Consider the following 25799-nt stretch of genomic DNA (forward strand, 5'->3'; position numbering starts at 1 on the left):
CTTACACAGAGAATGCCCAGTCCCTTACACAGAGAATACCCAATCCCTTACACAGAGAATGCCCAGTCCCTTACACAGAGAATGCTCAATCCCTTACGCAGAGAATGCCCAGTTCCTTACACAGAGAATGCTCAATCCCTTACACAGAGAATGCTGAATCCCTTACACAGAGAATGCCCTGTCCCTTACACAGAGAATACCCAATCCCTTACACAGAGAATGCCCAGTCCCTTACACAGAGAATGCTCAATCCCTTACACAGAGAACGCTCAATGGCTTACACAGAGAATGCCCAGTCCCTTACACAGAGAATGGCTAGTCCCTTACACAGAGAATGCCCAGTCCCTTACACAGAGAATGCCCAGTCCCTTACACAGAGAATGCCCAGTCCCTTACACAGAGAATGCTCAATCCCTTACACTGAATGCCCAGTTCCTTACACAGAGAATGCCCAATCTCTTACACAGAGAATGCCCAGTCCCTTACACAGAGAATGCACAGTCCCTTACACAGAGAATGCCCAGTCCCTTACACAGAGAATGCTCAATCCCTTACACAGAGAATGCTCAATGCCTTACACAGAGAATGCCCAGTCCCTTACACAGAGAATGCCCAGTCCCTTACACAGAGAATGCCCAATCCCTAACACAGAGAATGCTCAGTCCCTTACACAGAGAATGCCCAGTCCCTTACACACAGAATGCCCAGTCCCTTACACAGAGAATGCTCAATCCCTTACACAGAGAATGCTAAATGCCTTACACAGAGAATGCCCAGTCCCTTACACAGAGAATGCCCAGTCCCTTACACAGAGAATGCCCAATCCCTTACACAGAGAATGCCCAGTCCCTTACACAGAGAATGCCCAATCCCTTACACAGAGAATGCTGAATCCCTTACACAGAGAATGCCCAGTCCCTTACACAGAGAATACCCAATCCCTTACACAGAGAATGCCCAGTCCCTTACACAGAGAATGCCCAGTCCCTTACACAGAGAATGCCCAGTCCCTTACACAGAGAATGCCCAGTCCCTTACACAGAGAATGCCCAGTCCCTTACACAGAGAATGCCCAGTCCCTTACACAGAGAATGCCCAGTCCCTTACACAGAGAATGCCCAATCCCTTACACAGATAATGCTGAATCCCTTACACAGAGAATGCCCAGTCCCTTACACAGAGAATACCCAGTCCCTTACACAGAGAATGCCCAGTCCCTTACACAGAGAATGCTCAGTCCCTTACACAGAGAATGCCCAGTCCCTTACACACAGAATGCCCAGTCCCTTACACAGAGAATGCTCAATCCCTTACACAGAGAATGCTAAATGCCTTACACAGAGAATGCCCAGTCCCTTACACAGAGAATGCCCAGTCCCTTACACAGAGAATGCCCAATCCCTTACACAGAGAATGCCCAGTCCCTTACACAGAGAATGCCCAATCCCTTACACAGAGAATGCTGAATCCCTTACACAGAGAATGCCCAGTCCCTTACACAGAGAATACCCAATCCCTTACACAGAGAATGCCCAGTCCCTTACACAGAGAATGCCCAGTCCCTTACACAGATAATGCCCAGTCCCTTACACAGAGAATGCCCAGTCCCTTACACAGAGAATGCCCAGTCCCTTACACAGAGAATGCCCAGTCCCTTACACAGAGAATGCCCAGTCCCTTACACAGAGAATGCCCAATCCCTTACACAGATAATGCTGAATCCCTTACACAGAGAATGCCCAGTCCCTTACACAGAGAATACCCAATCCCTTACACAGAGAATGCCCAGTCCCTTACACAGAGAATGCCCAGTCCCTTACACAGAGAATGCTCAATCCCTTACACTGAATGCCCAGTTCCTTACACAGAGAATGCCCAATCTCTTACACAGAGAATGCCCAGTCCCTTACACAGAGAATGCACAGTCCCTTACACAGAGAATGCCCAGTCCCTTACACAGAGAATGCTCAATCCCTTACACAGAGAATGCTCAATGCCTTACACAGAGAATGCCCAGTCCCTTACACAGAGAATGCCCAGTCCCTTACACAGAGAATGCCCAATCCCTAACACAGAGAATGCTCAGTCCCTTACACAGAGAATGCCCAGTCCCTTACACACAGAATGCCCAGTCCCTTACACAGAGAATGCTCAATCCCTTACACAGAGAATGCTAAATGCCTTACACAGAGAATGCCCAGTCCCTTACACAGAGAATGCCCAGTCCCTTACACAGAGAATGCCCAATCCCTTACACAGAGAATGCCCAGTCCCTTACACAGAGAATGCCCAATCCCTTACACAGAGAATGCTGAATCCCTTACACAGAGAATGCCCAGTCCCTTACACAGAGAATACCCAATCCCTTACACAGAGAATGCCCAGTCCCTTACACAGAGAATGCCCAGTCCCTTACACAGAGAATGCCCAGTCCCTTACACAGAGAATGCCCAGTCCCTTACACAGAGAATGCCCAGTCCCTTACACAGAGAATGCCCAGTCCCTTACACAGAGAATGCCCAGTCCCTTACACAGAGAATGCCCAATCCCTTACACAGATAATGCTGAATCCCTTACACAGAGAATGCCCAGTCCCTTACACAGAGAATACCCAATCCCTTACACAGAGAATGCCCAGTCCCTTACACAGAGAATGCTCAGTCCCTTACACAGAGAATGCCCAGTCCCTTACACACAGAATGCCCAGTCCCTTACACAGAGAATGCTCAATCCCTTACACAGAGAATGCTAAATGCCTTACACAGAGAATGCCCAGTCCCTTACACAGAGAATGCCCAGTCCCTTACACAGAGAATGCTCAATCCCTTACACAGATAATGCTGAATCCCTTACACAGAGAATGCCCAGTCCCTTACACAGAGAATACCCAATCCCTTACACAGAGAATGCCCAGTCCCTTACACAGAGAATGCTCAGTCCCTTACACAGAGAATGCCCAGTCCCTTACACACAGAATGCCCAGTCCCTTACACAGAGAATGCTCAATCCCTTACACAGAGAATGCTAAATGCCTTACACAGAGAATGCCCAGTCCCTTACACAGAGAATGCCCAGTCCCTTACACAGAGAATGCCCAATCCCTTACACAGAGAATGCCCAGTCCCTTACACAGAGAATGCCCAATCCCTTACACAGAGAATGCTGAATCCCTTACACAGAGAATGCCCAGTCCCTTACACAGAGAATACCCAATCCCTTACACAGAGAATGCCCAGTCCCTTACACAGAGAATGCCCAGTCCCTTACACAGAGAATGCCCAGTCCCTTACACAGAGAATGCCCAATCCCTTACACAGAGAATGCCCAGTCCCTTACACAGAGAATGCCCAATCCCTTACACAGAGAATGCTGAATCCCTTACACAGAGAATGCCCAGTCCCTTACACAGAGAATACCCAATCCCTTACACAGAGAATGCCCAGTCCCTTACACAGAGAATGCCCAGTCCCTTACACAGAGAATGCCCAGTCCCTTACACAGAGAATGCCCAGTCCCTTACACAGAGAATGCCCAGTCCCTTACACAGAGAATGCCCAGTCCCTTACACAGAGAATGCCCAGTCCCTTACACAGAGAATGCCCAATCCCTTACACAGATAATGCTGAATCCCTTACACAGAGAATGCCCAGTCCCTTACACAGAGAATACCCAATCCCTTACACAGAGAATGCCCAGTCCCTTACACAGAGAATGCTCAGTCCCTTACACAGAGAATGCCCAGTCCCTTACACAGAGAATGCCCAGTCCCTTACACAGAGAATGCTCAATCCCTTACACAGAGAATGCTAAATGCCTTACACAGAGAATGCCCAGTCCCTTACACAGAGAATGCCCAGTCCCTTACACAGAGAATGCCCAATCCCTTACACAGAGAATGCCCAGTCCCTTACACAGAGAATGCCCAATCCCTTACACAGAGAATGCTGAATCCCTTACACAGAGAATGCCCAGTCCCTTACACAGAGAATACCCAATCCCTTACACAGAGAATGCCCAGTCCCTTACACAGAGAATGCCCAGTCCCTTACACAGAGAATGCCCAGTCCCTTACACAGAGAATGCCCAGTCCCTTACACAGAGAATGCCCAGTCCCTTACACAGAGAATGCCCAGTCCCTTACACAGAGAATGCCCAGTCCCTTACACAGAGAATGCCCAATCCCTTACACAGATAATGCTGAATCCCTTACACAGAGAATGCCCAGTCCCTTACACAGAGAATACCCAATCCCTTACACAGAGAATGCCCAGTCCCTTACACAGAGAATGCCCAGTCCCTTACACAGAGAATGCTCAATCCCTTACACTGAATGCCCAGTTCCTTACACAGAGAATGCCCAATCTCTTACACAGAGAATGCCCAGTCCCTTACACAGAGAATGCACAGTCCCTTACACAGAGAATGCCCAGTCCCTTACACAGAGAATGCTCAATCCCTTACACAGAGAATGCTCAATGCCTTACACAGAGAATGCCCAGTCCCTTACACAGAGAATGCCCAGTCCCTTACACAGAGAATGCCCAATCCCTAACACAGAGAATGCTCAGTCCCTTACACAGAGAATGCCCAGTCCCTTACACAGAGAATGCCCAGTCCCTTACACAGAGAATGCTCAATCCCTTACACAGAGAATGCTAAATGCCTTACACAGAGAATGCCCAGTCCCTTACACAGAGAATGCCCAGTCCCTTACACAGAGAATGCCCAGTCCCTTACACAGAGAATGCCCAGTCCCTTACACAGAGAATGCCCAATCCCTTACACAGAGAATGCTGAATCCCTTACACAGAGAATGCCCAGTCCCTTACACAGAGAATACCCAATCCCTTACACAGAGAATGCCCAGTCCCTTACACAGAGAATGCCCAGTCCCTTACACAGAGAATGCCCAGTCCCTTACACAGAGAATGCCCAGTCCCTTACACAGAGAATGCCCAGTCCCTTACACAGAGAATGCCCAGTCCCTTACACAGAGAATGCCCAGTCCCTTACACAGAGAATGCCCAATCCCTTACACAGATAATGCTGAATCCCTTACACAGAGAATGCCCAGTCCCTTACACAGAGAATGCCCAATCCCTTACACAGAGAATGCCCAGTCCCTTACACAGAGAATGCTCAGTCCCTTACACAGAGAATGCCCAGTCCCTTACACACAGAATGCCCAGTCCCTTACACAGAGAATGCTCAATCCCTTACACAGAGAATGCTAAATGCCTTACACAGAGAATGCCCAGTCCCTTACACAGAGAATGCCCAGTCCCTTACACAGAGAATGCCCAATCCCTTACACAGAGAATGCCCAGTCCCTTACACAGAGAATGCCCAATCCCTTACACAGAGAATGCTGAATCCCTTACACAGAGAATGCCCAGTCCCTTACACAGAGAATACCCAATCCCTTACACAGAGAATGCCCAGTCCCTTACACAGAGAATGCCCAGTCCCTTACACAGAGAATGCCCAGTCCCTTACACAGAGAATGCCCAGTCCCTTACACAGAGAATGCCCAGTCCCTTACACAGAGAATGCCCAGTCCCTTACACAGAGAATGCCCAGTCCCTTACACAGAGAATGCCCAATCCCTTACACAGATAATGCTGAATCCCTTACACAGAGAATGCCCAGTCCCTTACACAGAGAATACCCAATCCCTTACACAGAGAATGCCCAGTCCCTTACACAGAGAATGCCCAGTCCCTTACACAGAGAATGCCCAGTCCCTTACACAGAGAATGCCCAGTCCCTTACACAGAGAATGCCCAGTCCCTTACACAGAGAATGCCCAGTCCCTTACACAGAGAATGCTCAATCCCTTACACAGAGAATGCCCAGTTCCTTACACAGAGAATGCCCAATCTCTTGCACAGAGAATGCCCAATCTCTTACACAGAGAATGCCCAGTCCCTTACACAGAGAATGCTCAATCCCTTACACAGAGAATGCTCACACCCTTACATTTGGGAACGAGCATTCTCCTTTCTTTGCCCTGCTTTCCTGATTGGTGTTGTTTAAAAAAAAAAATCAACTTTTGAGATTAATCCAGCGATTTGTTGTTTTCCATCCCTGAATGTTTCTCCATTTATCTATCAACAGGTTTGGGTAATTGGTCCAGCAGACTGGGAACGATTTGGATTTTACGTTCTGAAGCATGTCGTCGGTGTCTTTACCTTTCTACCAGAAACATCACCGGCACTATGACCGCGGTTACCGCGACACCATGCTGTCCTCCACCATGCAAGAATACCGCCAAGAGGAGAAGCGCAGTACTGCATCTCACTCCCACAAGTAAGACACAAGTTCGGGTCAGACATATCCACACACATACTACCCGGGCACAACCCGGGACCCCAGATTCCACAAAAAATTATCCACAGATGGAAAGATGATAACGTTGCATTTCAAAGTATATTAATGAGCAATTACCACGATTTAAACTTCATGAAGGGCCGCCTTCTTGACCTTGCCCCTCGCGAGGTGTGGGGATCCTCAGGTTAAATCAACACCACTCAGCCCTCAAAGGAAAAGCTGCATGGGGTCCTCTGGGTTATGGCGACTTTACTACCACAATTTATACCGATATATATACACATGAAAAATCTGTGGTTGCTGGGAATCCAAAATAACTCAAAATGCTGAATAAACCCAGCAGGCCTGGCAGCATCTGTGGAAAGAAAATCCGTCCCGTAGTTAAAACAAAATCCTTATAATTTCATGGGGCGGGATTCTCCATTAGCCACTCTGAAATCGGGAAAGGCGATTTGGCGGCGAATAGTTTCCGACACTGAAATTACGGCGGATGCCGATTTGACGCCAAATCGCAATTGTCTGGCACCTCAAAAACGGTGTCAATGCGTTTCACTCCGCACGTACAGTAGATACCGCTTGCATATCATTAGTGGGATCGACCCGGCATTTTCCACCTCCAATGGGCTGAGTTTCCAATGGCATGGTTCACTTGTGCTTTTAAAAATGGTGAAACCGGTGTGGCGGCTGCTGAGGGAGAGAGAGCGGGTACGGACACTGTCCAAACATCACCACAGTTTGCTGTCAGTTGTGCCGCTGGCCGCGGTCCTCTGCCTGGACTGGGGGGAGTAGTGGGGGGTGGCTAGGACGTGGGCAATGGGTTGGGGCGGACGGGTACGGAGCAACATTGCTGCAGCCGGCAAAGCATCCATGCAGCTGCGCACACCGCTAACGGACTACTTTGAACCTGGTGTTATGGTCGTATACGTATCCCCACAGGGCACCCCGTGAGGCTCTCTGGCCCCAACCGACCCATCAGCTGTATGGACATGCCCCAGCACAACCCGTGCCATCTTTTTGGTTCGGATGAGTGTGTGTGGGGATTGTAATGTGTATGTGCGGCTGCAGCTTGTCAGCCTCCCGAGTGTCGATCATGGACCCGGCATATCCCGCATCGTTTTTCAGTGGAATCGAGTGTGTTCCCACGGCACCAGTGCTAGCCCCTCAACGATAGTGGAATTGGTCCAGGTGCGGCACCTGTTTTTCTGTCGTAAAAGTCCAATGATTCTCTGTTGCGGTCAACACTTAGTCTCCGATTTTGAGACTATGTCCGGAGCCTGTGACTGGTCTTACGACCAAAACGCCGGCAACACCCCCGTACCGATGCTCCGCACGGTAGGGGGCTAGCAACCACACCACGTACCTACAGATATGGATGGAGAATGGCCGGGTCCGTGGCAGCGCTGAACACAGTCCGCAGCTGCCACGCGAGGTCCCCGAAAACTGTGAGCACACGCAACCGACGCCGTCGGGAAGTCGGCCCATCGGGGGCGGAGCATTGGGGGAGGGCCTCAGGTGACATCCTGAGGCTGCCCCGACGGCATGAGGCTTACTCAACGATTACGCCAATTTTGCCATAAAAATGGATTCTCCGGCCAATCGCGATTTTGGCGTAGGTAATCGGCGAATCCTGCCCTTAGTCTCAGAAACGGAGACTCCCACCTGGGATCAGTTGTTTGGATCTCGATTTCAGGGAACTATAGTATATAAATTACATCAGGATTTTTTTGGGGAAAATGTACTTTGTCCATAAAATCTCTGAAAGAGACATTACAAAAACACATCAAATTTCATAACAGTTCGGGGGAACCATAGATTTGAGGCGGGGAAGTGGGATGGAAATTTTCGGAGATGGGAGGAGAAAGGAATTAGGACACTAAAAAATTTGTTTCTTGGGGGTCGGTTTGCAGGATTGAAGGAACTGGGAGCGAAGTATGGCCTGGAGCAGGGAGAAATATTGGGATACATGCAGGTTCGAGACTGTGCCAGAAAGGAGATACAGAGCCTCCCAGCTGCTGGAGGAGGTGCTGATGACACCAGGACTGGAGAAAGGGGTAGTATTGGCGGCTTACGGGGCTATTTTGGAAGAGGAGAAGGCACCGCTGGAAGGGATCAAGGCAAAGTGGGAGATAGAGTTGGGAGAAGGTATAGAGGAGGGTTTCTGGTGTGAGGTGCTCCGGAGGCTGATACAGCTGAAGGTGGTATATAGAGCACACCCTACAAGGGAGAGGATGAGCCCGCTCTTTGAGGGGCTAGAAGATGTGTGTGAATGTTGCGGGGGGGGGGGGGGGGGGGGGGCGCAAACCACATTCATATGTTTTGGTCCTGTCCAAAGCTGGAGGATTACAGGAAGGAGGTGTTTAGGGTAATCTCTAAAGTGGTGCACGTGAAACTGGACCCGTTCCCTCGGGAGGCCATATTCGGGGTTTTGGACCAGTCAGGATTGGAAACAGGTGCGGAGACGGATGTTGTAGCCTTTGCCTCATTGATAGCCCGAAGGCGGTTCCTGTTAGGATGGAGATCAACCTCTCCACCCTGTGCCCTGGCGTGGCGGGGGGACCTGCTGGAATTCTTGACTCTTGAGAAGGTCAAATTTGAATGAAGGGGAAGGATGGAGGGGTTCTATAACTCATGGGCGTAATTTATTATGCACTTTCGAGAATTAGATTACATCGAACCTTGGGTGAGGGGAGGCTGGGAGAGTTGGGGGGAGAGGGACTGTATGTGTTAATGGTGACTATGGGTGTTTCCTGATTCCTTTTTGTCATTTGTTTATGCTAACATGCGGGCTAATGTTTGGGGTTTGGTAGGAGGATCGGATCGTGGTTATTGATATGGGGATTGACATTGCATTCGTTATTGATTATTGTTTATTGTCAGGTGTAAATTTCGGAGAAAATGTGAAAAAGGAAGAGAATAAAAATATTTTTTAAAAAATTATCATAACAGGAAAGTACAATGATATTCACGTTTTCCCCAGAGGTCAAGATGTACTCTGAGGTGCTTCAATTTTGTAATGAGAACAGTACATCCATTTCAATCACAGAGGGTACAGTTCCTTTCAAATTCCTTCAGGACTTCTCCTGCAGCTCAATATAAGTTAAAAAGCTCAGAAAACTGTGGAGTAATGTGGAAAACGTTTATTGCTGGCCTTAGATGAACTTTTATAATAGGTTAACTATATTTAGTTGGCTGTCCTTGAGATATGTGAAGTTATGATCGATTCATAAAAAGAGTCCAGCAGCTTTGGCAATTTCTTCTAATTAAACTGTCTAACGTAGGAAAGTGTTACTTTCTGTCTGGTCCTGTTCATTTACATGTTGCTGGCCCCTGTATTCCACTCAATTTCATTGGATAGATTGGCTATTTTGAATTTACATTGCGATTTGAAAGAAATGCGAGCAATCTGAATGAAAAGTAGAAAATGTTTAAAATGCAGTACTTGGAAAAGCAAAGAGCAAGCTAACCATTTGGGCCCAATGATTCTCCAGGAACTGAGTTCTGATGAACGATCCCATCCAAAAATGATAACCCTATTTTTAAGATGCTGACAACCCCTACTGTATACTTTTAGCATTTCTTGTTTTGAATTTACGTCACGGTTCTTTGTTTTATATGGATTGTTAATCCTACGGTAGTCTATTGTGGATTTTAAGTTAAAATTATGTTATGCAGCACCCAAATGCATTCTAGCCTTGAGACGAATGCTGTGCAGTGAAGCTACCCCTGCACCACTCCAACTATGGTCAACCTCAGCACCTCACCAGACATAATACCTTGTCTGCTTGGTTGATTGCCAGACTCTACACCTGCCCCCCCCCCCCCCCCTCCTTACCCCCACCCCTTCCCACACACACAATAATGAAACATATGGATAAATCATCCTTTGTGCATCTGTCAAGCAGAACAAGTGGTGCACCAGCTGCATGTGGAACAAGGGCAACACCAGGCTTAGCCTAAGAGGGAATGAAATTCGGTTAAAAAATGCATGTATGTGAATACATGTGATAAATAAGATTGTTGTGCTGCAGACACAGATAGACACATAGGCTTATGATCTTGTGGTGAAAGTGGAGACCTACCACAAAGAAGGGAAATACTGGGTGATAAATTTTCCTGTATACAAGGTGTTCAGGAAAGACAGGGAAGAGAAGAAAGGAGGAAGGGCGGCGGTGTTAATTAAGGAGAATGTTACAGTGCTGGAGAGAGAGATGTTCTAGAGGGGGCATCAATAACAGAATCTGTTTAATTAGAAATTTGGAACAATAAATGTACCATTATACTATAGGATGTATTCTATAGAATATCAATTAGTGGGAAAGATATAGAGGAACACGTTAGCAAGGATATTGCAGAAAGGCGCAAAAACTATTGAGTAGTTATGGAGCCGTAATTATCCTAATATGGTAGAGTTTGGGATAGTAATAAGGACAGAAAGGGGAAAGAGTTTCTGAAGTGTGTTCAGGAGAGTTTTCTTGATCAGTATGTTTCTAGCCCAGCAAGGAAGGAAACATTTCTGAATCTGGTTCTGGGGAATAAGGGGTGGGATTCTCCCCTACCCGGCGGGGCGGGCTGTACCGGTGCCGAGGAGTGGCGTGAACCACTTCGGCGTCGAGCCGCCCGGAAGGTGTGGAATCCTCCGCACCTTCAAGGGCTAGGCTGCGCCGGCGGGGTTGGCACCGTGCCAGTGCGGAAGGGCTTGGCGCAGTGCCAACCGGCACCAAAGGGCCTCCGCATGCTGGCACATGCGTGGGAGCGCCAACGTGTGCTGGCTTCATCCCAGCTCATGCGCAGGGGGGCTCTTCTCCGTGCCGGCCATGGCGGAGGTTGACAACAATCAGCGCGGAGGGAAACAGTGCCCCCACGGCACAGGCCCACCCGCGGATCGGTGGTCCCCGATCGCGGGCCAGGCCACCGTGGGGGCACCCCTGGGGCCAGATCCCCCTGCGGCCCCCTCCCCCGAGGACTCTGCAGGCCGCCCGTAGAGCCAGGTCCCACCTGTACGGACCTGGTTTGATTTACGCCGGTGGTACCAGATGTAAACGGGCGGCCGCTCGGCCAATCGGGGGCCGGAGAATCCAACCCGGCGGGGGGTCAGAGAATCCCGCCCAAGGTGTGTCAAGTGGATCAAGTGCCAGTAAGAAACATATGGGATGGTGATCAAAGTGTCATAAGGTTTAGGCTAATAATGGAAAACAATAAGGAACAATCCTAAAATACTAAGTACATTTAAATGGAGGAAGGCCAATTTCAGTGGGACCAGAATGGACCTGGACCAGCTATATTGGAATCAAAGAATGGGAGGAAAAACTGCAGTGGAACAATCGGCTCCCTTTAAAGAGGAGATAGTTGTGTACATTTGCATGGACGGGAAAGGCATGACAAAGAAAATCAGCACTCCCCGAATGATGAACGAGATAGAGAGCAAGATGAAGCAGTGTGTATGACTAATGTCAGGTTGATAATATAAGTGAGAAACAGATTGAACATAGAAAATTCAGGAGAGAAATTAAAAATAAATAAGAGAAACTAAGAGAGAATTTGAGAAGGGATTGGCAGTTAACATAAAAGGGAATACAAAGTCTCTCAGCATAAAAATACCGGGCTGGATTCTCTGGCTTCTCAGTCACGTGTTTTTCAGCAGTGCGGCACTCGCTGGCTGTGGGATTCTGTCTTCCCGCTGCTTTTCAATGGCATTTCCCATCGAAGCCACCCCACGCTGCCGGGATACCCTGGGGTCAGGGTGCGCTGTCGGTGGGAAAAGAGAATCGCAATGCCCGGAGAATTCCAGCCACTAAAAGGGTGGTAAAAGGAGGATAGGACTGATAAGGGACCAAAAAGGGTATTTACAAATGGAGGCAAGGGCATGACTGAGGTACTAAATGAGTACTTTGTAGTTGGCTTTCCCAAGGAAGAAGATGCTGCCCAAATGATAGTGAAAAAGGAGGTAGTTGAGACAATAGATGGACTAAAAATAGATAAGAGGAGATATTAACAGGCTAGCTTTACTGAAAGATAAGTCACCAGGTCAGGACAATATGCATTTAAAGATATTGAGCTGGATTCTCTGGTTCCCCAGCCACGTGTTTCTCAGCGGCGCGCCTCTTGTTGGTGGTGGGATTCTATATTCCTGCCGCTTTTCAATGGGATTTCCCATTGAGGACCACCCAAACCCACCGCGAAACCCACAGACGGGGTGCGTTGCCAGCTAGAAAAGTGAATTGCAACGGCCGGAGAATTCCAGCCATTGAGGGAGGTAATTGGGAGGCATTGACCAAAATCTTCCAATCCTTCTTAGATATAGAGGTGGTTTAAGGGGATAAGAAAATTGCAAATGTCATATTGTTGTTCAGAAACGGATGTTAGGATCAACCCAGCAAATAGAGATCAATGAGTTTCAACTTTGGTGGTGGGAACGCTTTTAGAAATCCTAATCCTGAACAAAGTTAACAGTCACTTGAACAAATATGAATTAATTAAGAAAATTTGTTGAAGGCAATTTTTGTTTAACTAACATGATTCGTTATTTGAGGAGGTAACACAGAGGGTCGATGAGACTAATGCAGTTGACATGGTGCACATGAACTTACATGATAAGGTACTTTATAACAGAAACTTAAAGTCCTTGGAATAAAAGGGACATGGATACAAAGTTGACTTTGTGACAGGAAATAGAGAGCAGTGGTGATTGATTGTTTTTTGATATGGTGGAAAGTATACAGTAGAGTTCCCTAAGCTTGGGACTAGGACCACTGCATTTCTTGATCTCTACTAATGACCTAAACTTGGGTCTGCAGGTCACAAGTTCAATACTTGCAGATAACACAAAATGTGGATGTATTGTGAATTGTAAGGAGGAGAGTGACAATCTCTAAGAGATGATAGACAGATCGGTGGAATGGGTAGACATATGGTGAGTGGGAAAGTAGAGTTGCCCAACAAGACTACTTACTTTCCCTCCTTCCATATTTCATGACACCCCTATTCATAAACATTCTCACCCTAGTGCAGAGGGTTTTATAGTTCTGTACCATCATCAATGTATTCACCAATAATCATGGTGTCGCATGCAGACTAAACTTACTCCACATTCTGTGTTTGGCAATGACCCCCTAAAACATTAATGTAAATTCCTGTGCATCTTAGGAAAGAGAACATAATAATAGTCCAAAGATGTGCGGGTTCAGTGGATTGGCCATGCTAAATTGCCCCTTAAGTGTTCAAATCTGTGCAGGTTAGGTGGGGTTGTGGGGGATTGGGTCTAGGTAGGGAACTCTTTCTGCACTGTAGGGATTCTATGATTAGAACTTGCATTTATTTAATGCATACACCATTGATAAAAATCCCAAGATGCTTCACAGGAGTACAATCAAACAAGGTTTAACAGTGAGCCACATCAGGCGATATTAGGACATGTGGTAAACACCACTAATAACACATTGCATGTATTACGGTACTGCTACTCTATTACAGGTACAACAGTAAATCCCAACCTGTTGGCTCCTCCCAGCAGGCGGCGTATAAAAGTGTATACTCTCCTGCGCTGCTCCCATTCTGGTTCCAGCTGCAGGAGGCTCAACACCTTGTGCAATAAACCCTCGATTGTTTCAGCATTCTCGTCTCGTGGTAATTGACGGTACATCAGGACAGGTAACCAAAAACTTGGGCAAAGAGGTAAATTTTAAAGAGGATCACACAGTAGCTATTAGAGAGGGAATTCTGGGTTCTTAAGGCCCACACGGTGAAGGCCCACACAGTTGAAGGCATGACCCAAAAAATGGTGACCCAAAGACAATATGGGATGCGCAAGAGGCCAGAATTGGAGGAGTGCAGAGATCTTGGGGAATTATAAGTCTGGAAAAGATTATAGAGATGGGAAGGAGCAAAGGTCATGGGAGTTTTGAAAACAAGGATAAGAACGGTTCCAGGGATGAGGAACCTCAGTTATAAAGATAGGATGGAGAAGTTAGGATTATTTTCCTTTGAGAAAATAAGGCTGAGAGGGATTTGACAGGGCTATTCAAAATCATGGGGAGTCTGGACTGAGTAGGCAGGGAGAAACTGTTCCTACTTGTGAAAGGATTGGGAATGAGAGGGCACAGATTTAAAGTAATTCGTAAAAGAAGCAAAAGTGACACAGGGAAAAAATGTTTCCATGCAGTGAGTGGTTAGGGCCTGAATGACTCTGCCTGAGAGTGGGGCGGTGACAGGTTCAGCTGAAACATTCAAAACGGAATTAGACTGTTAACTGAAAAGAAAGAATGTGGCAGGTTACATGGAGAAAGTGGGAAAACAGAACTAGGCGGAGAGCTGGTGCAGACGTGATGCGCCAAATGGTCTCCTTCTGCACAGTAACAATTCTGTGACTCCGTGAATTTTAAAATCAAGAATTTGCCAGATTGGGTGTAGGTCAGTGAACACAGAGGTGATGGTAAATGGTGCCTGATACAAGTTAGGATACAAAGAAAATTATGAAGAGAATGGAAATTCCACTTTGAAATATTAGTAAAAAGTATCATTCTATGTTTGTGTTAAATTATTTTCTTTAACTGTTCTGACAAAGGTATTAACCTACTTTTGAAAACATTTTTATAACTAAAACCATGCAGCATGTCAACCCCTTGATATTGATTTATTTTGTATTTGCCTTTATTATTTCTATGCATGACTATTCTCATGCATTTCTGGTCAACCTTGCAGTCATCTAAAACCCTGTGGCCTGCGTCCTAACTCAGACAAAACCCAATTCACCCTACACCCTGTGCTTGCTGACCTATATTAGCTCCTGGTTGAGAAATATCTTGATTTTAAAATTCCCATCTTTGTTTTCAAATCCCTCCATAGTTTCACCCTTTCCGATCTATGTAATTTACTCCAATCTCCGAGATGTCCGTGTTCCTTCGGTCCTGACCTCTTGAGAATCCCTGATATTAATTGCTCCACTACTGGCAGCCATGTCTTATTCTCCCGAAGCCTCTCCACTTTTCTTCCTCTTTCCTTCTTTAAGATGAGCAGCATGGTGTCACAGTGGTTAGCACTGCTGCCTCACGGCACCAGGGACCCAGATTCGACTCAGACCTTGGGTGACTGTCTGTGTGGAGTTGGCACATTCTCCCCAATGGGTTTCCTATGATGGCTCCGGTTTCCGTGCAGGTTAGTTGAATTGGGCATGTTAAATTGCCCCTTAGTGTCCAAAGTTAGGTGCGGTGGAGTGGCACAGTGGCGTAGTTGTTTGCACTGCTGCCTCACGGCGCCGATGACCCGGGTTGAATCCCGGCCCCAGGTCACTGTCCATGTGGAGTTTGCACATTCTTCCCCTGTCTGCGTGGCTCTCATCCCCACAACCCAAAGATATGCAGGGTAGGTAGTTGGGCCACATTAAATTGCCCCTTAATTGGAATATTAAAAAAAAAATGGTTATGTTCAGTTGCAGGGGAGTGGGACTGTGTAGAGTGCTCTTTCAGAGGGTCAGTGCAGATTTGATGGGTCGAATGGCCTCCTTCTGCAATGTACAGATTCTTTGATTCTATGCTCTTTAATACCTGCTACTTTGTCCAAGATTTAGGGGCAGCACAGTAGCATTGTGGATAGCACAATTGCTCCAGGGTCCCAGGTTCGATTCCGGCTTGGGTCACTGTCTGTGCGGAGTCTGCACATCCTCCCCGTGTGTGCGTGGGTTTCCTTCGGGTGCTCCGGTTTCCTCCCACAGTCCAAAGATGTGCAAGTTAGGTGGATTGGACATGATAAATTGCCCTTAGTGTCCAAAATTGTCCTTCGTGTTGGGTAGGGTTACTGGGTTATGGGGATAGGGTGGAGGTGTTAACCTTGGGTAGGGTGCTCTTTCCAGGAGCCGGTGCAGACTCGATGGGCCGAATGGCCTCCTGCACTGTAAAAATTCTATGATCAAAAAAAAAAATTCTATGATCTATGATTTAGGTTTTCTGCCCTAATATCTGGCTCACTGAAAATTTTGTTTCATGACATTCCTTTGAAGCAGCTTGGGATGTTTTGCTATGTCAAACGTAGTACAAAAATACAAGTTGGATCTATTGTTGTTTGCATTTGGTGCTAAAAGCTACAAATAAAAAGGAAAATCAAGCATTGATTCTCCGCACTCACGCCGGTTCGGAGAATAGCGGGACGCGCAAATTTTCACGGCGACGCTGGTCGGACGTCCTCCCGCTATTCTCCGAACCCCGCACAAACTACACGTCGGGATTCCCGGCAAAGGCCTCGAACGCGCCCCCGACATGACCAGAATCGCTACTTACTGGCCCCCCGCGATTCTCCGGCCCGGATGGGCCGAAGTCCCGACGTCATCACGCATTGTTTTCACGCCGGCCAACACACCTGCTTTTCAAGTTCGTCAACCAGTCGTGCTGGCTGACGAGAGCTTCGATTAGCTGAGCGCACTGCTCAGCGCACTGCTGGAGTCTGGCGACAACGGGGACGGCATCCCCGAGAACGGGAGGGGGGTCCAGAGCGGGGGGGAGTGGGGGAGACTGAGGGGGGAGTGGGGGAGACTGAGGGGGGGAGTGGGGGAGACTGAGGGGGGGAGTGTGGGAGACGGCGGGGGGAGTGTGGGAGACGGCGGGGGGAGTGTGGGAGACGGAGGGGGGGGGAGTGTGGGAGACGGAGGGGGGGGGAGTGTGGGAGACGGAGGGGGGAGTGTGGGAGATGGAGGGGGGAGTGGGGGAGACTGAGGGGGAGTGTGGGAGATGGAGGGGGAGTGGGGGAGATGGAGGGGGGAGTGGGGGAGACTGAGGGGGGGAGTGGGGAGTGAGGGAGACTGAGGGGGGCGTGTGGGAGACGGAGGGGGGAATGTGGGAGACGGAGGGGGGAAGTGTGGGAGACAGAGGGGGGAGTGGGGGAGATGGAGGGGGGGAGTGGGTGTGGGGGGGTAGGGAGAGAGTGAGCGAGGGACCTGTCCAACCCCGGTTACAAAATGTCTGCCACCATGCCATGGCGTGCCGGTGGTTGCCCTGTGGCTTACGGACACAGGCCACTGACGCACCGGTGAAGAGGACGTAGTTAACTGCCCGTTGGATGCAGAAAGTAATCAGGGGTTAGGCTGCCCGCGTGTCAGCTGCGCGACCAGGCCACCGGGACACACAGGTATCCCGTAGCAGGCGGCTGCCGAGGTGTCGACTAACCTCCGTCTAACATGTCCCGTTTCTCTGCCCCCCACCACCCTTCTGTAGGTTAGCACAATGCCTGTGAACAGAACGACTATGTTCTGCGCAGTGGTTGGGGCCGCTGCACTGCATTTGGCGATGCAGCAGCATCCACACCCACAACCCGCAGTGGATGCAGGGCCAGCTGCAGCAGCAGAGGGAAGGGCCGAGGAGTTGCCAGTCGTCGAGCAGCATGGGGGGGAGGAGGAGGAGGAGGGGGAGGAGGAGAGAGTGAGGGTGCAGCCACGGCGCCAGAGGCGACGACCAAGGCCGAGGGTGTACCATGCCCGAATCTCTTTCCTAACAATGACGGACATCACCTGCAGGAGGAGACTCCGGCTGCGTAGGCGGACGGTGATACATATCTGTCACCTCGTGGCGCACCTCGCCCCACGTGGAACGGGGGGAGGACACGTGATCCCGGTTGCCATCAAGGTGATGGTCGCTCTTAACTTCTATGCGACCGGCTCCTTCCAGTCTCCGAGCGGGGACCTCTCCGGGATCTCCCAGGCATCGGTGCACAGGTGTATCCGGGATGTGACCGACGCCCTCTATGCCATCGGCGATCGCTACATCACCTTTCCCGAGGACCGAGCAACTCAAGACTCACGAGCTCGTGGATTTGCCAGTGTTACCGGGATACCGATGGTGCAGGGGGCAATCGATTGTGTTCACGTTCCCATGCGCCCGCCTGCAGGGGACAGGGATGTGTTCACAAACTGGAGGGGGACATACTCCATGAATATCCAGGTGGTATGCGACCCCCACATGAGGATCATGAACGTCTGTGCAAGGTTCACAGGGAGTGTGCATGACTCCTACATACTGGCGCAGTCGTACATCCCTGCGATGTTTGAGGGGCGTCGCCCCCGGCTGAGGGGCTGGTTGCTAGGCGACAGGGGTTATCCGCTGAGGTCTTGGCTGATGACGCCTATACGGAGGCCTCAGACCAATGCGGAAACACGATACAACGAGGCCCATGCAGCAACCAGGGGTGTGGTGGAGCGCTGCCTTGGCCTCCTGAAGATGAGATTCAGGTGCCTGGACCGCTCCGGAGGGGCCCTGCAGTACCAGCCCGACAGGGTCGCTCGCATTGTTGTGGTCTGCTGTGCGCTGCACATCGCGATGCAGAGGGGAGATGACCTGCTGCATGAGGCGGAGGGAGAAGCCAGTGGCAGTGGTGCCAGCACAGAGGAGCAGGAGGAGGACCAGGAGAGGAGGAGGAGGAGAGGGAGGAGGAGGAGGAGGCTGGCGGAGTGGTGGGAGCAGCATACAGACATGACCCAGGTGCTGGTGATGTCCAGGAGGCGGCACGATGGACCCAGCGAGGACGGCACGGTTCACGCGTCGTATGCGACGTCCCCGCTGAACACCAAACCACCACCTGCATCGCTAGTCGTGCAGAGGGTCAACACACAACTGCCACCACCACAGCCCCCCCCCCCCCCCCCCCCCCCCAATCCCCTCTCAGTGTACACTGCACCACTTCGACATCACCCTTACCACTGGGTCCAGATGGTATGGCACAACATTGATGGCTGTGTCAGCGGGTGTGATCAGTGCCATGTGGAATGATGACAGCCCGCTCTGCGAAGAGCTGTGAGCTCAGAATCGTTAGAGAGAGTCTGACCCATGGCAATAGCTGAACCATCCACCTTGGTGGCCGCTGAGTTTGTCATGGACACTCCATCACGTGCCCGCGTGGGCTAGCTGTGGGAGGGGGTTGGGGGTAAGGGACTGCACACCCGGCACCGAAGTTTCACCGCTCATCAACCTCAGCGACACTCGGTCACCATCACGATTCCTGTGGCTGTGGAACAATCACACGATATTACAAGTAAGGTGGAACAGTGCGTTTAATGTGAACAAACATTTACAGGTGCCCTAGCCCCCACAACTAAACTATGCCCTTCACCCGTGCCAACTTACTCAGTGTCTCTCTTTGTTGCCTTACGGGCCCTACCACTACGTCTAAGTGATTCCCCAGATGATACAGCAGGAGTGGAGGAGGATTGCTGCGAATCGCCCCTTCGACTAGTTTCTCCTTCGGCAAGCGTTTCCTGGGGCGACCCGGCCTTGATGGGCCAGGCTGCTCTACGGGCGTCTCGGGTGACGTTGTGCCACCCTGCTCTGCCTGCTGCCCACCCGATGCACCAGGGATGGGACGGGGGGAGGCTGAGAATTCCGGGACGTCCCATGATGGAGTTGATGGGACGGGCCCCGAAACCACCTCCTCCCTCGGGGAGCCCGGTGGCCCCCGGGCCTCACTTTGGGACAGAGGTGCGAGCGGGGAGGTGCCCCGTCGCGCCACTGACACCTGGCACTGCCAGTCCTGGAGGCCTGTAACGGTATCCACCAGGATCCGAAGGTTTGCAGAGACGGAGTCCAGGGAGTTAGACATTCCCGCCAGGGACTGTGCGATCTCAACCTGTGAGTGCATGACACCATCCAGCACATGTGTCAGGCGGTTGATGCTCTCCGCGACTGACTGCTGGGACTGTGCCATCGACTTCTGGGACTATGCCATCGACTGCTGTGACTGTGCCATGGCATGCTGAGACTGGGCCATGACCTGCTGAGACTCGGCCAAGGCCCGCAGCGTGCCGGCAATGTCGTTTTGGCTCTGGCGCATTGCTGCCTGTGAGAGGGCAACCCTGTCCAGGGCCGAGGATGATGCGTGCACATTAAGCCCAACACCTTGCATAACCTGACCCATTGCCTCCACCGCGGATGCCACCCGTGTGGTATCGGCCTGGGTTGCTGCCATGAGCGGCACCACTCCCTGCTCGTGGTCGCGGTTCGACTCCTGTAACAGCGTCTGCAGAGTCTGGAAGACAGCCCTCATCCCGTCATTGTTACCCTGGGTTTCTTGATGCATCGGCTGTGCGGGTGGGTTGAGAAAGTCCAGGAACTCTGAAAACGTCTGGGAGCCAGCTGCATGCTGGGCCTGGTCTGGCCTCCGCCAGTCTGGGCCCTCGGCTGCTCTGACCTCCACCTGCTGTACCTGCTCAGCTGTGATGTGCGACCCAGACTGTGACCCAGGAGCCTCATCACTAAATAGGCCAGCCGGGGTGAGTGTCTCTGGGATGGTGGACGGTGTGGGAGATAGCTGTGCTACAAGCTCGAGGTCATCTTGGGTGGACGCCTCCTCAATGTCATCGACCCGCTGAGAGGCCGCAGGGCGTTCGTGGACCATTTCTCTATCTTGCAGTGTCGCCGCCCTCTGGGCGTCCTGCTCCATAGATTCTGTTGGGGAGGATGGGACTCCCCGCTGATCAGGCACCCTCTGTCGTGCGGCCCCGGGTGAGGTGGGGGCAGATGCCTGTGTCCGTCTGGAGCCAGACGACCCTGGTCGTTCGGCATCACGTCCTAGGGAAGAGAATGAAACAGGTTATTTAGATTCGCTCGGCCGGGCGCTGGACGGTCCCAGTGGGCAGGGTGTGAAGGGACAGAGGATGGGGGAGGTGTCCCAGTGGGCAGGGTGTGTGAAGGGACAGAGGATGGGGGAGGTGTCCCAGTGGGCAGGGTGTGTGAAGGGACAGAGGATGGGGGAGGTGTGCCAGTGGGCAGGGTGTGTGAAGGGACAGAGGATGGGGGAGGTGTCCCAGTGGGCAGGGTGTGTGAAGGGACAGAGGATGGGGGAGGTATCCCAGTGGGTAGGGTGTGTGAAGGGACAGAGGATGGGGGAGGTATCCCAGTGGGCAGGGTGTGTGAAGGGACAGAGGATGGGGGATGTGTCCCAGTGGGCAGGGTGTGTGAAGGGATAGAGGATGGGGGAGGTGTTCCAGTGGGCAGGGTGTGTGAAGGGACAGAGGATGGGGGAGGGTGGGTGTTTGTCATGCAGGGTTGTCTCACTTGTTGCAGCTCCGCCAACCTCGCATTGCGCGATCTCCCGAGTGTCAGATCCGCCAACAAGGTCCAGTGCCCTCTGCTCAAAAGTGGTGAGGGGCCGCAGGATGGGCGAACCCCCTCCGTCTTGTGCCTCTCACGGGTGTTGTGAGCGGTCTTGTCCTGTTGGGGGAGGGGGCATAGGTAGATCATTACAATACGGCAGGTATCAGCAGTCCGTTCAGATACTGGCACAGTTTGGGGGTCAAGTTGTAATAAGACCATTGCATCTCTCCACGGGGGCCAGAGCGCTGGGTCTGTGACAACATTGTGAACCACCCTTAACTCACTCTGCCCCAATCCTCCTCCACCCCCCGTGCCGGGGGGGAGGTGGGTGATTAAGTAAAGGGGGGGGAGGGATGGTTGTGACCTGGGGGCACCCTCTTGGCACTTGCCCTGGTGAGGTCGTGCATCTTCTTCCGACATTGGTCAGCTGAGCGAGGGGTCTGCCCCACAGCACTGACGGCAGTAGCAACCTCACGCCAGGCTTGGCACACCTCGCTGGCAGGGTGGCGATGCCCTCTACGCGGGCAGATGATGCCCCTCCTCTGCTCGATGAATTCGAGCAGCATCTCAACATCAGCCTCTACGAATCGCGGGGCTGCTCTCCTCAGCTCCTACATCCTGGCATAGTTTCTGTGCTCGCCCGCGCCTTTTTACGGCGTCGGGCGGCGTCACGTGGGCGTGTTCGTAGCGTCGCCGCGTTACTGCGTCATCCCGCACGTGATTGACGCGGCTCCATTCCTAGCCCATTTCCCGGACGTGAATACCTCGGGAAATGGGCCGTGTCGGGCCGTCGCAAAACTCGGCCGTTTTCACGGCCAACTTCGCGATTTCCCGCGGGTGCGGAGAATCGCGCCCCTTATTTTTTGGGCAGCCAGAGCCTTTGTTCTATGCAGCCTGTCCATTTAAGTGCACAAGCCCTTTAAATTTCTTTGCACGGCCACACATGGACAGTACTTAGAGGGGCTAACTTGCGCTTGGCCTGTGTGGGAACGTTTGGGTGGTCGTGCAGCTTAGAGGAAACGTTGTTGGTCACATATGGAATTAATATTTTTAAAAAAAGTATTCGCCCTATTTAAAATTTAGCTGAAGTACCAAGTGCTCCCAAAATAATACAGCTGTAGTATGGGCAGGGCAGGAGTGCATAGTTAGAGGGAGACATTGTTGGACAAAAATGTAAATGGGTTACTTTGCCAGCAGGATGATGAAGGTGCGACTACATAGAGCCACCTACAAAATATAATAAAGCTATTGCAGTTGAATCAAGAATTTTAGACATTGAGTAATGGGATTATGGCAAGGCACTAACAGATCAAAAAGTTGCATTAAAGTTATAAAGTGATTGGGCCTTGCTTATCTTGCCACCACCAATATTGCGTACCTTGATATGCACACTCTCACTTTTGCTATATTTTCGCATGAAGCACACGTATCCGACTATCAGAAACAATTTTATTAAATTCTTGGTCAACCTTTTTTCAACCACCGGAGTTAAGTCAGACACTGCTGTCCACCAAGTTTCTATCGTTAAATGACATGATTTGAACTGGAATATTATTACACCATGTGAAGAAAAGCAAAACCAGTATGAGCATTTATGCAATCTGAATTGCAGTGACATTAGGTTTCATTTTGCAGTATATTTTCCCAGGAATAACAATTGAAATCACAATAATATGGCAAAAGTGTTTAGGCAGCAGGTATAGAAAGACCAGTTGCTTTAATTCCCGAACAATCTGTGCATGAACATTCTTTGATGTATTAAAACACTGAATAGAACTAGTTTGCTGAGCAGTTGATATGAAAATAATGGGCCAAATTTTGTACTCAGTGACTAAGGAACTAAGGAACCGAGCCAGTTGGCTCAGTTGCCCACAGACGTTCTATGGGGTTTGGAAATGGAAATTGGTGTGATTACAATGCCATTTGATGCAGTGCCTTCTACAAGGGATTTTGGACATGTATGAACAGGGCAAACAACTGTGCATTCCCTTACCCTATCAGACTGAAGAATCATAAATGAGCCACACAGAGTCAGACCAGGAAGTGACATTAAACACTTTTAAATTTGAGATTAAGTGCTACTCAAAAAATGAAATAATTAGAGGGAATACATTTAGGATTAAGAAAGAGATAAATGAGACAGAAAGAAAATGTGTAAAAAAAAAAAATCTCCAACAGTAATTAAAGTCTAAAGGAATAAATTAGGGAAGCCCTAACTTTCAGTGTCCTTCGTGTACATTTACTACAGGAGTACAGCAATTTCACACCATTCTATGTCTTTCAATGCTGAGTCTCTTCGCAAGATATTATTATGGTGCAACGTCTGGGTGAATAAGGTAACTCTGACAGCAACTTCCTGATTTCTGCATTTAACTGTGTAGCAACCTCCTACAACTGCATATGTTATGGTTTATGCGGTTAAATTCATAAATCAGGAAGATTCTCTGATATTTTTCTTCTGGCTTCCCTGGCTTGGCCAATATTTGTTGCCCATCCCTAATTGCCCCTGAGAAGGTGGTGGCGAGCCACCATATTGAACTGCTGCAGACCTTTTGGTGTAGGTGCATCCATAATTCCATTAGGAGGAGAATTCTAGGATTTTGACCCAAATACAGTGAAGGAATGGTGATTATAGTCCCAAGTCAAGTTGGTGTGTGGCTTGGAGGGGAACTTGTTAGTCCCATGCATCTGCTGTCCCTGTACTAGATGGTACAGGTTGTGGGTTTGAAATGTGCCATCGAAGAGGGCTGGTAGGTTGCTGCCGTGTATCTAGTAGCTGGTACACACTGCTGCCACTCTGCATCAGTGGTGGAGGGAGTGAATGTTGAAGGTGGTGGAAGCAGTGTCAGTGAAGCAAAGCAGGCCGCATTGTCCAGGATGGTGTTGATTTTCTTTAGTGTTGTTGGAGCTACACTCATCCAAACAAGTGGAGAGCATCCGATCACACTCTTGACCTGCTGCAGAACTCCCAGTTCTGACCTGCAACCTTTAGCCAGAGTATTTATATGGCTGGTGTAGTTCAGTTTCTGATCAATGTAACCAGCAGGATGTTATTAGTGGGGGATTCAGTAATGGTAATGCTATTGATTGTCAAGGGGAGATGCTTAGATTCTCTCTTGATGGAGATGGTTATTGCCTGACTTTTGTGTGGCAGGGATGTCATTTGCCACTTAAAAGCTGAAATCTGAATGTTGTCCAGGTCTTGCTGCATTTGCTCTTTAGTAATGGTGAGTGCACCACACTTCAGAGGTATTTTCCAGCAATGTCTGGCTCGATGTTCAAATATAGGTGATGTTAGTAATTCATCTTATTTTTGAAAAAACAAATAACGTCAAAAAATTACTGTTTGTCGACGTGGCCCATTTCAAATGACCAGGAAAACAAAGGCCCGATTCTCTGTCCACGCCCGCCTGCAACCGGAAAATCCCGCTTGAGGTCAATGGACCTTAAATTGTCCGCATCCCATCTGTGACGATCTCGCGGCTGATGATGCAGAAGAATGCAGCCCAAAGTCTTTACAATATAATTTTCAATTATTCTAGACAATAGCATTCATTATTAAATTATGTAAAGCACAAGAATATGTGACAACAACCTAGGCTAGGACACGGTCAATTCCAGCCCTACTTGACCTGGAGTTGTAACACAATTGAATTGACCAATAATCCTCAGAACAATACCTGGGGTGGGATTCTCCCCTACCCGGCATGACGGGGGGGGTCTCGGCATAGGGAATTCTCCGCACCTTTGGGGGCTAGCCCCACGCTGGAGCGGTTGGCACCTGAAGACTGGCGCCCCCGGTAGTGGGGCTGGCCGAAAGGCTTTCGCCGGTCAGCGCATGCGCGACGTCACCACCGGCGCATGCGCGATGTGGGTTTCTCTTCCGCGTCCGCCATGGCCAGGCCGTGGAAGAGAAAGAGTGCACCCAGGGCACTGGCCCGGAGTCTGAGTGGGGGGCCCCGATCGCGGGCCTGGCCACCGTGAGGGCACCCCCGGGGTCCGATTGCCCCCCGCCCCCCCCCCAGGACCTCGGGGGCCCGCTCGCGCCGTCGATCCTGCCGCCACCAGAGGTGGTTCAAACCTAGGCGGTGGGCGAGGCCTCCCAGCGGCGGGACTTTGGCTAATCGCGGGCCGGAGAATCGCCGCAGGGGCCTCGCCGATCGGAGTGGCGTGATTCCCGCCGCCGCCACCTCCCGGGTGGCGGAGAATCTCTGCCACGGCGGGGGCCGGATTTTTGGCGGCCCCAGGCGATTCTCCGACCCTCCCAGTTTTTGACCCTTGGCTGTCCAATAACTACAGTCAGCAGGTTTGTAAATTTAAACATAAGTACTTTTTATTAATATGAAGAACTATAATGAAATATGGTACAAATAGAAGTGGTTAACTGTTATCTAATTCCTAATC

At 50.2% G+C, this 25799-nt stretch overlaps 1 protein-coding gene across 2 annotated transcripts in view; it reads left to right on the forward strand.

The window, feature by feature from the left end:
• myom1b (myomesin 1b) overlaps positions 1 to 25799 on the forward strand; it is a 204030-nt gene that overhangs the window by 21952 nt on the left and 156279 nt on the right. For both annotated transcript variants that reach the window (XM_038809187.1, XM_038809188.1), the window contains exon 2: positions 6118 to 6309. In XM_038809187.1, coding sequence (XP_038665115.1) covers positions 6173 to 6309 — 137 coding nt within the window. In that variant the 5' untranslated portion in view covers positions 6118 to 6172. The remainder of the gene's footprint in view (positions 1 to 6117; positions 6310 to 25799) is intronic.

This window comes from Scyliorhinus canicula, chromosome 10 (genome assembly GCF_902713615.1).
Source record: "Scyliorhinus canicula chromosome 10, sScyCan1.1, whole genome shotgun sequence".
NCBI lineage: Eukaryota > Metazoa > Chordata > Chondrichthyes > Carcharhiniformes > Scyliorhinidae > Scyliorhinus > Scyliorhinus canicula.